The sequence below is a fragment of the Dendrobates tinctorius genome, unplaced genomic scaffold (genome assembly GCF_039654945.1).
Source record: "Dendrobates tinctorius isolate UK_male_01 unplaced genomic scaffold, ASM3965494v1 ptg000127l, whole genome shotgun sequence".
NCBI classification, from domain to species: domain Eukaryota; kingdom Metazoa; phylum Chordata; class Amphibia; order Anura; family Dendrobatidae; genus Dendrobates; species Dendrobates tinctorius.
Genome location: NW_027361795.1, coordinates 14,815,994 through 14,829,158, shown reverse-complemented (window position 1 = coordinate 14,829,158; position 13,165 = coordinate 14,815,994). Strand labels below are relative to the sequence as shown.

The window sequence follows — 13,165 nt, the reverse complement described above, 5'->3', positions numbered from 1 at the left end:
CACCTGGAGCACCGCTCCAGGAAACGTGTTTGCAGGGTGTGCCAGGGTTGTCGCTGTCTGTGTTGTGGTCTATTTATAGGGGGTGCAAATTCATCCAGGGCACTTTGAAGTGTTTCATTGTAATGCTTCAATGCAGAATCAGGACATGAGAGGGAGGAGATGGGGGCCAATGAAGACTGCAAGTTCTTCATAAGTTTCTGGGTGTTAATGGCCTGTATGTTTCTATAAGTATTGACAGTGGGGGTGACCTGAGCAGCCTGGCAGTTCTTGATAGAGAATGAAAGAAGATTGTGGTCAGAGAGCGGGAGAGGGGAGTTTGCAAAATCATCCACTGCACAAAGCCGAGAGAAGACCAAGTCGAGGGAGTTTCCGTCTTCATGCGTTGGAGAATTAGTAAGCTGCAAAAGGCCAAACGAGGAGGTTAGAGATAAAAGGTGAGTAGCAGGTGAGGAGAGGGGAAGAGCAATGGGGATGTTGAAATCTCCCATGATGAGGGTAGAGATGTCACAGGAGAGAAAATGTGGAAGCCAAGTGGCAAAATGATCCAGGAACTGATGGGAGGGTCCGGGAGGACGATATACCACCGCCACTCGCATGGAGACGGGGGTGTAGAGTCTGACGGCATGGACCTCAAAAGAAGGGAAGACTAGTGAGGGTAGTTGAGGGATAACCTGAAAGGTACATTTTGGTTATAGGAGCAGACCAACGCCTCCACCTGCTCTATTGTCTGATCTTGGGGTATGAGAGAAGTGTAGTCCACCATATGAAAGAGCAGCAGCAGCAGTAGTGTCTGACTGCTGGATCCAGGTTTCAGTAAGAGCCAGGAGGTTAAGAGAATTAGAAAGGAAAAAGTCATGAATGAAGGCAAGTTTGTTACACACTGAGCGAGAAATCCAAAGGGCACAATTAAGAGAGACAGATGGCATGCAGGGAATATTAATAAGATTAGAGGGGTTTCTGAGTGTAGCAGTTGGGGGGTTTGACTTTCTATAACATGGGGGACCAGGGTTGGGAGCAATGTCTCCTGCGACTAGGAGAAGGAGGATAGAAAGAGTGAGCAGATGGTTTAGTGATTTGTGAGAGCGTCTCTTATGTTGAATGGTGGGACTGACTGGATCTGTGCAATTTAACAATGTGAAAATAGCGTGAGTGCTATACATAGGAGAGGAAAGGAGCGAGGGGCCGATATGGATGGAGTGTAGAGAGTTAATGCCAGGGCGGTGGATGTGTGTGAATGCAGCGGCCAGGATATAAATTACACAAATGCATATGGTATATATTTGTTGTAATCCAAATGTACAGGGAGTAGATGTATATAAATGTCTTACCTGTCTCCTGCCCTGTCTAACTGCCATGTTATAACTGCCAGTACTTTGATACATGTACTTCGATTACATGTGCATAAATGCTCCCCCAAGCTATGTCTGAATATATAGGAGGCTAAGGCTTAGATTTATTTTTTTTTGTGCTCTCTCTCTTCTCGTTAATCAATCAAACTAAATTGAGACAGCAGGACCCAATAGAATGTTGTGGTCAGATAAACAGATGTCCAGCACTACATGGATCATAAAGCACTTTGAAAAGTTTCTTGACCTCACAACATAAGGGGGCAAGCAGAGTAAGTTGAAATAACTATATACCAGATATAAGCTTGCATAGTTGAAAACACATATATAGCCTTCAGGATTAACTGCTTGCTGACATTGAATGGAGTGGAGAAACACAGGAGTTGATTCAGAGCAGAGATTGAAAGAGCTGGTTACCAGATATAAGCTTGCATAGTTAAAACCTGCACCCTTCTGATATTAGAGGAGGTGGATCTCCCTGTTAGGAGTCAGTTTTCTGCCCTTGCTATGCAGGAATCAAGACCCTCACATTCTGCAGTCTCCTGCTCTTTGTCCACTGCAGAGGAGATTGCATAGGAGATTGCTTTGCAGAAACTCTCTAGAGGCTAAGTCCTTCGTTCCTTCCTCTGGGCATGCTCATGGGACGATCTCCCATTGGAGTTCGGGAGTCAGGTGCTCAGGTCCTGCTCCAGATTCCATTGGCTCAGCTCAGAGATCTGGAGACTTCCGGAAGGTCCCATTTGCTATAAAAAGCTCGCTTGGCTGTTCCGCCATGCGCTAGTATAGTCATACTTGCTGCTGTGTGTATGTTGATGGATGCATGATCTGGAGAATGACTCATTTGAAACCCCTTTCCTTGGATATTACGACTGTGTGTGGGATTGAGTACCAGCGCGCCATTGCTCCAGGCACACTTGCTAGCGTCAGACATCGCGCCTGCTGTTCAGCGGTGTCACTCTGTGGCACTATTCACGCCGCGCTGTAATAGCAGCTTATTTGGGCGTCCGCGTTTGCGACGCTCTACACACGAATATCTACGGTAGGTCTAGACGGACATAGTACTGCCATCTTGGGCTACTCCTGTGACCGCATTACCGCGTGTGTTACTCTGAGTACCTGTGACACTAACAGGCTCAGACTTATTGTGTTTCTCTCTGTGTTGCAGCTCTGTGAGTTAAGAGATTGCCCTGTGTACTTGGGTGACGTCAAACCCTGTGCACACTACCGCCACATTGCTCTGTCATCACCTAGCTGCGGTTTTTTCATCCACCGCACGGTGGACCCCGAGCGGCGAACACACTTTATTTATATTTTTATTTAGTGTGTTCCGCCGTTCATAACACTCCCTGGCATAAAGCCGGATTGATCTTCATGTGTTATGTTAAGAATTACTGCTTTATGCCTATTGGTGATAGGTTTCGTGAGTATTTTATAGTCGGTATTGAGTAGAGATATGGGTCAATAAGAGCCACACTCCTCAGCAGGTTTATCTGGTTTTGGAATTACCACTATAGTGGCATCATAAAATGATTGGGGGAGCGAGTGTCCAGCCAATGCCTCGGAAAAGGCCTGCAATAAAACGGGGACTATCTGATCAATATATCTTTTATAGAGTTCTATGGGAATTCCATCAGGGCAATCTATGCAATATTTAACTCAGACTCCTCTTTTTCCAAGCCTTCATACTCTCTTAAATGAGAAAAAGAGTTAGGTAAGCGATTTAATGTTAAAAAATGGCAAACAGCCTTTAAACTTACCGGTAGTTATACAGCTACAACTAACGTCACTCTTCATTGAGTCCTTCTTTAAGCTTTTAACTAAATGGTACTACAGTCCCCCAAGGTTAAAACATGCCTTCTCTGACTGTTTGGACAAATGTTGGAAAAATTACGGAATTAGAGCTAATCTCTATCGTATTTTCTGGGATTGCCCCAAGATCAGTAAACTAGGGGATGATTTCTTGGTTATTTTAAAGAAAATTACCAGCTTAAATATTCTTAAGGAAGCCTCCCTCTTATTATTTTTGCTAGAAATACATGACTTCCGTACTTATTGCAGATACATTTTGATAATACCTTTTTGGTTACGAAACCTTTGTAGGCAACAAATTGGAAGTCGTCCAATAATCTTTCTATTGAAGATATAATAGATAAAATATAATTCCATAACACATTCAAACGATCCTTCGAAATTAAAAATGACTCTCCAAAAATATAGTCAGATGGTATTTCTGGAATAATGAATTCTAATCCAAGGCCAATAGCACCACTAATACAAATGTCTAAGATGGTCAGAATCTTGAATACCAAACTTTGATTGATTTTAGTTTCTCAATTATTGGTTTGTAATAGTAATCTGAGTTCACAGCATATACTCATGTTTTTCTGTAATGCTCGGAGACCTTCCTGCCCAATTAAGTTTGTTAGGTTTCCATCTCTCCTCACATTTCTCCTACTCCTTTTTCCCTTTTCCCAGTTAATTCCAATGTTTTTTGATCCCTGGTTTAAATGGTTGACTTTATAATCTTGAAAAACTCAATAAAAATAATTTGATACAAAAACTGGTATAGGTGTAATTGTACTGACTTGGAGAATTATGTTGCCAGATCAATTTCACCACACAATGAATGCCTTAAAAAAAATAATGGTGGAATTGCAGATTTTTTCCCAGAATTTCACCACATCTGGATTTTTATTTTTCCTGTACATTCTATCCAAAAAGAAATTGTGCCATTCAAAACTACAAATTGTCCCATAAAAAAGCATATGGCTATATCGACAAAAAAATACAAAAGTTATGGCTATTGGAAAAGGAGAGGAAAAAACAGTCACTAATCATATATTTATTTTGTCTTTTAGTGCAAGAAACTCAGATGTCAGGAATTTCTCAGCAACCACCATATCCTACACAGCCTTCATATCCTACACAGCCTACGTATCCTATGCAACCTGCATATCCAATGCAACCTCCATACCCTATGCAGTCTCCTTATCCCCCACAACCACCGTACCCAATGGACCCTAAGTTTGCGTCATCACCACCAGGATATGAACCTGTGCCTGTGTATCAACCAAGTGGTCCAAGACCACAATACCCTATGTACCCATCAGGACCTCCATTGTACAATCCAAATGGTAAGACACACCATGTTTTATTTTGTTTTTTTAAAGGGATTATCGGCACAGAACGACTGATCAAGCCAAGTACAGGTGCTGGTTGCACCATGGCGCGGCCAAACATTTCAGTGCACCTTCCCACCTATTTGTTTTCTGTCTGTCTCTGCCCTTCTATGGCTCTTTGCTTCGTTGATTGACAGCCAAAATTGTCAACCAAAGTATGGGGGTGTGGAGATATAGGGAAAACAAGTGAGAAAGGTTCATTTAAATGTTTGGTCATGCCAAGAGTAGACCGAGTGCCTGTACTTGGTTTGAACATTCATTCTGTGCCTTTAATGGAGGAATGTTTCTACTTGTTGAGAGTGTCAAGTTGACTTAAGGAGGCTTATAGGCTGTGCTGTGTTTAAATATGCAAATAGTCTCTTCAGAAAGAAGAGAACTGTACCTCAAGAACTGGACCTATTGAATGACCTATTGGAATTAGGAATTAGTAATCCTAAAAGTAAACTTCAATCCTTTTATCCATTCATGCCACATAACTTATAATAAGAAGCCAAACCAGAAACTCTTTCCAAACTTGTTTCAAGGTGTTTACCCCACAGATTAACCCCTTAACGACCACTGATACACCTTTTAACGGCGGCAGTTAAGTGTACTTATGCCACAGCACCGCTTTTTAACGGCCTTAAATTGGGCTAAAGTGGGTCTGGGCTAAAGTGGGTCAGGGGTGTGTTTGAGTTAGGGATAGGGGTGTATTAGGGTTAGGGTTGTGGTTATTGTTGGAATTACGGTTAGGGTTAGGTTTGTGGTTAGGGGTGTGTTGGTGTTAGGGGTGTGTTGGGTTTATTGTTAGGGTTAGAAGTGAGTTGGGGTCAGGGGTATATTGGGGTTAGGGTTATGGTTAGGGGGTGTGTTGGGGTTAGGGTTAGGGATGTGTTGGAGTTAGGGTTGGAGTTAGAATTGGGAGTGTTCCACTGTTTAGGTACATCAGGGGGTCTCCAAATGCGACATGGCACCACCATTGATTCCAGCCAATTTTGCGTTCAAAAAGTAAAACGGTGCTCCCTTCTGAGCCCTGCCATGCGCCCAATCAGTGGCTTTCTCCCACATATGGGGTATCGGCGTACTCAGGAGAAACCGCACAACAAATTTTATGGTCCATTTTCTCCTGATACCTTTGTGAAAATAAAAAAAATTGGTTCCAAAGTAATTATTTTGTGAAAAAAGTAAAATGTAAATTTTTTCCTTCTATATTGCTTTAGTTCTCGTAGAGCACTTGAAGGGTTAATAAACTCCTTGAATGCGAATTTTGCGCATCTTCAGGGGTGCAGTTTTTAGAATGCTGTCACTTTTGGATATTTTCTGTTATATTGACCCCCCCCAAGCTCACATCAAATGTGAGGTGGTTCCTAAAAAAATGCTTTTGTAAATTTTGTTGGAAAAATGAGAAATTGCTGGTCAAATTTTAACCCTTATAATGTCCTAACAAATAAAAAATTGTTTCCAAAATTGTGCTGATACAAAGTAGACATGTGGGAAATGTTATTTATGAACTATTTTGTGTGACACCACTCTGATTTAAGTGTATAAAATGTAAAAGTTTGAAAATTGCTAAATTTTCAAAATGTTTGCCAAATTTCCGTTTTTCATAAATAACTGCACGTTATATCGAAGAAATTTTACCACTAACGTGAAGTACAATATGTCACGAAAAAACATTCTCAATCAGTGGGATCCGTTGAAGCGTTCCAGAGCTATAACCTGATAAATTGATAGTGGTCAGAATTGTAAAAATTGGCTTGGTCATTAAGTACCAAATTGGCTCTGTCACTAAGGGGTTAAAGTAGTAAGTCTGATTTTGCTGGGTGAGAGGCCTCTGGTTTAAGAGGTAACATGTCTTCTTGTGAAGAGTGCCAAATCTGCTTAAGATGACTTGTAGGCAATGCAATGCTCCTCTGGGAGTTTAAGTATGAAAATAGTCTCTTCAAAATGAAGTTGGACCTCTTTAACCACTTCCCGACCTTTGACGTATGGATACGTCATTTTGATTTTTGCGCTCACACGAGCTGTGTGCAAACGATCACCTGCCCGCACCGCTCCTGGCAGTTTAATCCTCCAAATGCTGCGACCATGAATAAAGCAAGTGATAAAATAAAATTGTTTTTTTTTGTTTGTTTTTATTATTTGTTTAAATCACAAAATAAGACAAATTAATATATAAAAACTTCCTTCTCACCCCCCTTCTCTTGTCCTTTCTCATTCTCGGATCCCAGCATTGCGCTTTTCTGAATAGAGGGTTCAGATGTTGCTCCTGGGATCTGTTGCAGCCATTTTCCCAACTTAAGAGCCCTTGGAACAGCGACCCCTATCACCACTGGAATCACTGTGTATGTGTGTATATATAAGTATTTTTAGAAAAATAAAGTACACACATTTGGTATCGCCGCATCTGGAGCACCTCGACCTATAAAGCGTCACACAAGTTAACCCCTACAGTGAACATCGTAAAAATAAAAAAAATTGCAAAAAAAAATGCCATTTCATCATACCACCAAACAAAAAGTGTAATAAAACGGGATCAAAAAGACAAATGTAAATAAAAAATGGTATAGCTGAAAATGCAAAAAACAAGCTGCCATATAGCACCATCAGCCGAAAAATAAAAAGCTATAGCTCTTAGAATAGAGCGATGCATAATTCTTTTTTCTATAAAATTAGCTTTTATTGTGTTCTGACCCGAAGAATAAAGCTGCCTTATCAATCTTACCACACACAGAACGGCATAAAGAAAACCCCAAAAAGCAATTCCTGAATTACTGATATTTGTTCATTTGCCTCCCAAAAATCGGAATAGAAAGTGATAAAAAAAAGTCATGTTCCCGAAAATGGTACCAATAAAAACGTCAACTCGTCCCGCAAAAAAACAAGCCATCACAGAAATATAGAAAAATGATAGCTCTCAAAATATGGTGATGCAAAAACTAGTTTTTGTTTTTTTGTTTATTCAAAAAAAGCATCTTTTAATGTGTGTCAGCAGCCAAACATAAAAACCTGATATAAATCTGGAATCTCTGTAATCACACCAACCTGAAGAATAAAGTAGTCTTACTGCTTAAAAAAATAAAGAAAACCAATTCTTCAACTGTTTTTGATTTGTTAATTTTGCCTTCCAAAGATTGCAGTAAGTCTTGGCTTACATTTATCTTGCTTTCTACGCTGAGTGCTTACACCAGGGTTTATCTCCGTGTAAACCTCTGAAATACGTGACTGAATTCCCAGCAGATTATTCCCTGTAATGAGACAGATGGCGGCAAGGTTGATGCTGTCTAACCTGTGATTCGGCGGTGTCGGTCTTTGTAGACGTGCATAAAAGTGCCATCAGCCACAGTGCGCCTCTAAAAAGGACACAGCTGAAGAGAGGCCAGATGGAATCCAGAGTAACTCTGCTGCCTCATTTATAGTTAATGGATCCCTCTAGGGCTTAATCTGAATCGTGTCATTTGAAGATTTAAATGGAAACCCCAATGTAAGTGGTCAGCGTAGAGCACCAGATAAACGTGATGTAAAATGTTCTCAAAAGCTTGAACTCAATTCACAAAAAAGCAAGCCCCACTCAGGTCCATCATCTGTTAACAGGATTATAGGGGGCTACCACTTAGTGGTAGCACAAAGGTTCGAGAAAAGCGCTATGGCTCTTCACCCCCCTGCTGAGCACCACAATGTTGCAGAATGCCTAAACCACATTTATTGAAAAGAGAGAGCGCAGCATCCAATCTGGGTGAATAATTGTATCAAAGATTTATTCTGCCAGTGAAAAATACAACGTTTCGGCCATATTATGGCCTTTTTCAAGTATCATCTATGGACTTCAGGCCCTCAGACCATCCTCATGGAGCTGGTTTCTAACTGTTTGTGCAGACACATGCACATTTGTGGCCTGCTGGAGGTCATTTTGCAGGGATCTGGCAGTGCTTCTCCTGTTCCTCCTTGCACAAAGGCGGAGGCAGTGGTTCTGCTCCTACGGCCCCCTCCTCGTCGCCTGGTGTACTGGCCTGTCTCCTGATAGCGCCTCCAGCCTCTGGACACTATGCTGACAGACACAGCAAACCTTCTTGCCACAGCTCACATTGATGTGCCATCCTGGATGAGCTGCACTACCTGAGCCACTTGTGTGGGTTGTAGAGTCCGTCTCATGCTACCACGAGTGTAAAAGCACAACCAACATTCAAAGGTGACCAAAACATCAGCCAGAAAGCATTGGTACTGAGATGTGGTCTGTGGTCACCACATGCAGAACCACTCCTTTATTGAGGGTGTCTTGATAATTGACAATAATTTCCATCTGTTGTCTATTCCATTTGCACAACCGCATGTGAAATTGATTGTCAATCAGTGTTGCGTCCTAAGTGGACAGTTTGATTTCACAGAAGTTTGATTTACTTGGAGTATTATTCTGTTGTTTAAGTGTTCCCTTTATTTTTTTGAGCAGTGTATTTTGTGTGACATAGCTCTGGTTTAATGGCACAAGAATTAAAAGTTTAAAAATTACTAAATTTTCACCAAATTTCTGACAATTATGGTAACCGACTTTCTTTTCCTTAGTTGCACCTCCAAACACAATGTATCCTGGAGTATGACGAGACAAAGGAAGAAAAATGGATGCTACTGGTTCATTTCATCATCGTGGCATGTATTGATCATCTCAGAAGGATACTCTATATTTATTTTTGTTTCATCACAGACCTTCTGAATAACCACTGTTCTACCATATAATGAAAATGTACATGCCTTTATCAGGAAGCCTTCCCTCCTTTATGACCCTGAGTTGCATGGGTATATATGTATTTATTCTTGTGGACTAACATGATGTCCATTAAACTGTTGAATGTGCAGGGATACATCTTTGTCAGAGCTCTCAGACTGTTTATAGCAAATTAAGTTACTAGCATTTTAATTATAGATTATCCGTTCAACAGCAGAACTTTATCAGTCCCATGTAAATACAACCAATGTTCCTTTACGGGGTTGTCTAGTCTCCGATGAAAAGTCTGCAGTCACTCCATGTGACTAGACAGCTGAATAGTGACAGTGGCTACATGCATGCAATTTGCATACTTGCATTCACGGGCCAACTATTCTCACACTTCTACACTCATTTGAAGATAATTGAGAGAAGTGCCAGTGTTTAGTCTGCCTGAGACTGGCAGTATGTAAATCGTATTCGTGACGTGACCACCCACCTGCACAGGCAATACAGTGGAATCGTGACAGTGTGCGTGCGCATTGCACACTGTAACAGCTTGATTGTCTGCAGTCGTAGAGTGACTGCAGACTTCTCTTCTAAGATCGGACAACTTCTTTAAGGGTTTAATTACATATTTACGAATGATAGTGATATATTGAAGGACTCTAAATTCACAAATATGTTAACGTTTGCATTGTTTATATGTAATTACCAGTACCAGCAATTTGTGTCATAATAAACAAAACAGGTGTTTTATTTGCGTGGTAGCCTTGTATTATCCACCATTCAGTAACTAACTAGAGTCCGGTACACACATACGCACGCACACGTTCCTGGCCCTTGTGGCGTTGATAGTCTGTGTTAGAGACTGTCCCCATAAAAAAGAAAACTGACAAATATGTAAAACTGACTATAGTTACGGAATAAAAAAAAATAGCACCACTCTGCTACTATATAATGTCCACTATGCCAAGACCAATAGTCTCAAAAGGAGGAAGTTGTAAGCCCAAAGCATCCAGGCAACCTATAAAAAAAAGCACATGCCTACACTGAGATTAGAACCATGGTCCCACACATAAATGTGGAGATGCTGATCGTCCTGGTGCAGGAGAGGCCAGAACTGTGGGACAAAAGGAACCCTGACTACCATGACCTTAGCCAACGTGAAGCATCTTGGACTTGTATATGCCATCAGATGTATCCAGGTTATGATGGCAGCTCATGAGACGAGCAAATAACAATGTGTAAGTTCCCCAAAAAGCAATAAATGTCTGTGTCTCATTGTCTATAATAACAATGTTAGTCCAATAATTTATTTTAGACTACGTTCACACATTCAGTATTTGGTCAGTATTTTACATCAGTATTTGTAAGCCAAAATCAGGAGTGAGTGAAAAATGCAGAAGAGGTGACGTGTTTCTGTTATATTTTTCCTCTGATTGTTCCACTCCTGATTTTGGCTTACAAATACTGATGTAAAATACATAATGTGTGAATGTGGCCTAAATCACACAGCATCTGTATGGTTTGTAATTACCACTATGCAAATGTATACATTGTAAGCTGGCTGTCGGACACCTAGTGGTTGGGAGATAAACTTGAAGTAATTGTCACGGGTTTACCGCGACAGAGAAGAGCCAGAATACCGCAGCAACTGATTTCTACTACTCTTGGACTGATTAGAAGCACTTCACCCACTTCACCCTCTTATTAAAGTGTAAATTTCTTTTGGCAGTGCAGAGGTTACTCTGCTCTGTTGAGAGCTCCTCCAGCTAAGGCTCTCAGATGTGCATTGTTGGCCACTCCCATCTCCTATACAAACTGGGTCTTGGATAGCATCATTGTCAGAGATAGCTTATGCTGCATGGCTGGAGGTTGTTGGTGGATTTATCTGTGACTGTTGCTAGGTCTTGAGTGTGTGATAATTCCCTTTCTTCTCCTACTTTGGTTTAACTCCTTCCTCCACTCCCTGGTGCATACCTCTGTTGTTTATGTGTGTATATTTGTATGTTTGGTATTTTTCGTTACCCCTGTTCGTATTACCTTGTTACTCTGGTTGGTGTATTATGGTACACTACTTCTACTACCCTCGTCCCTGGGTGCAGACTGAGGGCTGATTCAGGAGCTAAGGCAAGGTACATGGCCCTCGCATCTTCACCATCAGAAGTAACCTGGGGAAAAGGGCGAGCTAGGGTGCCCCTAGCGTTAGGGACAGGGAAGGTTTCCCTGAACACCCAACAACTGAATCGTGACAGTAATGCTTTAGTACATATAGGAAAATATTTCAGCACTCTTAAGTGCTGAGTGGTTATTCGGCCACGACAGTTTGATTGTGAGCAGCCTATGAGTTGGGAGAGACTGCTACTCGCCATATCTTCACCCCTGGGTGTAGTTCACTTTGTAAATTGAGAGCTGTTTCTCTCACACAGGGCTGTGTGTATGGAGGTGTGTAGTTCTCCTGGATTGAATGCCTTTGCTAAAAGGACTAAGCAACTGGATTATGAGCCATGTGGGCTAACCGGCACTATTGTATGGACTTGTTACTTTTTGTTTTACCTTGTGCCAGACAAAGGCTGTATTTATGTTTTCTGGTAACGTGGTTCATGAGGACTAAATGAACGAGCTAAACTTCAAATAGAAACTATTCCTGTGTCTACTTCTTTAACCCCTTAACGACCGCTGATACACCTTGTAACGGTGGCAGTTAAGGGTACTTGTTCCTTTGCGTCGCTTTTAACGGCACTGAGAAATAAGTGTATAGTGCCCCCCAGCGGCGGAAATTCTCTGGGGTCTCGGATACCGGGGGTAGTTGAGACCCCGGAGAGAACATGATTTGGGTCCGTTTTTACCTACCCCAGTGTTGCGATCACGGTTTTTCACAGAATAACGGCAACCACAAATAAGTCTGATTTCCCATTTAATTTCTCTCTCCCCTGAAGTGATCGCACGTTAAAGGAGAGAGAAATGGGGTCTGCCGATTTCCCCCCCCGGTACCTCCGGTGTCACTGGACTCTCCTGCATCCCCCTGTGATGTCCCCCGGCCGGTGGCGTCTTCCGGGAAGCAAATGGCGGGTGCATGTGCAGGGTCGGTGGGGCCGAGCTGGGGGGGTGGTCCCTCTTCTTACCGCGCAGAGACACGATGGAGGCAGATTTTGGGTGCAGCAGGTCCAAGTTTATTCTCTGGCCGTCCACTTGACAGCCTTCAAGTATACCGCACTTCCAAGCAATACACTTTCCCTTGTCGGCCCTCCGTTTCCAGAGCCGCTTCTCACACCATACTTTATGCTGGGGACGTGTCTGCACACACCGTCCCCTCCTCACTCGTCGACGCTTCTGACAGGTCCGTCACTGTGGCCGCCTTAGGCCTGTAAACCAACAGCGCTTCCACTAATCAGTCGTCGTGTCAAATATGGTGTCTCACACCCAGTGCCTCGTCCCTTCTGCGGTTCTTTCTGTCAGAACCACCCCCCTGACGTTCTCTCTCCTCAGTCCCCCTGGTTTAGATTCTCCTCACAGCGCACAGACTGTCGCAGTCCTCCTGTCACTGGAGCTCCCCCTGGGGACTGGAACCTTCTGGAACCCTCCCTCAGTATTTATAGCTCTCCCGGTCCCCTGTCACTGTAACCACGCCCCCCATGACCAACGGTTTCTAAAGCCCTAAGCTGTTATCAAGTCCTTTGCTCACACTCCTCCCTGCCATCTAATGGTCAACCCAAGGTACTGCACATCCACTACACTTTCCTAGCTGTTTCCCCACTGTAATAACTGACACCTACCTACACTGTGCAAACCTTTCCTTCTTCACTCTGACTAGTCCGTCCGTCCGTCAGGTCACCTTCCCTACACTCTCCCTTCCTTTGTCCATTGTCGTCCTCGACAATCATCATCCCTGCCTTCGTCGTTCTGAAGCTACACCTACATTCTGTTGTCGGACCAGCTGCTGAGCCAAACCCACTATC

At 42.6% G+C, this 13,165-nt stretch overlaps 1 protein-coding gene across 2 annotated transcripts in view; it reads left to right on the top strand.

Moving 5' to 3' along the window:
- The window catches only part of SHISA4 (shisa family member 4), a 47,956-nt gene extending 37,994 nt beyond the window's left edge, over window positions 1-9,962 (top strand). For both annotated transcript variants that reach the window (XM_073542542.1, XM_073542543.1), the window contains exons 4-5: window positions 4,205-4,480; window positions 9,065-9,962. In XM_073542542.1, the coding sequence (XP_073398643.1) occupies window positions 4,205-4,480; window positions 9,065-9,099 (311 nt within the window). In that variant the 3' untranslated portion in view covers window positions 9,100-9,962. The remainder of the gene's footprint in view (window positions 1-4,204; window positions 4,481-9,064) is intronic.
- Window positions 9,963-13,165: the final 3,203 nt, after the last annotated feature.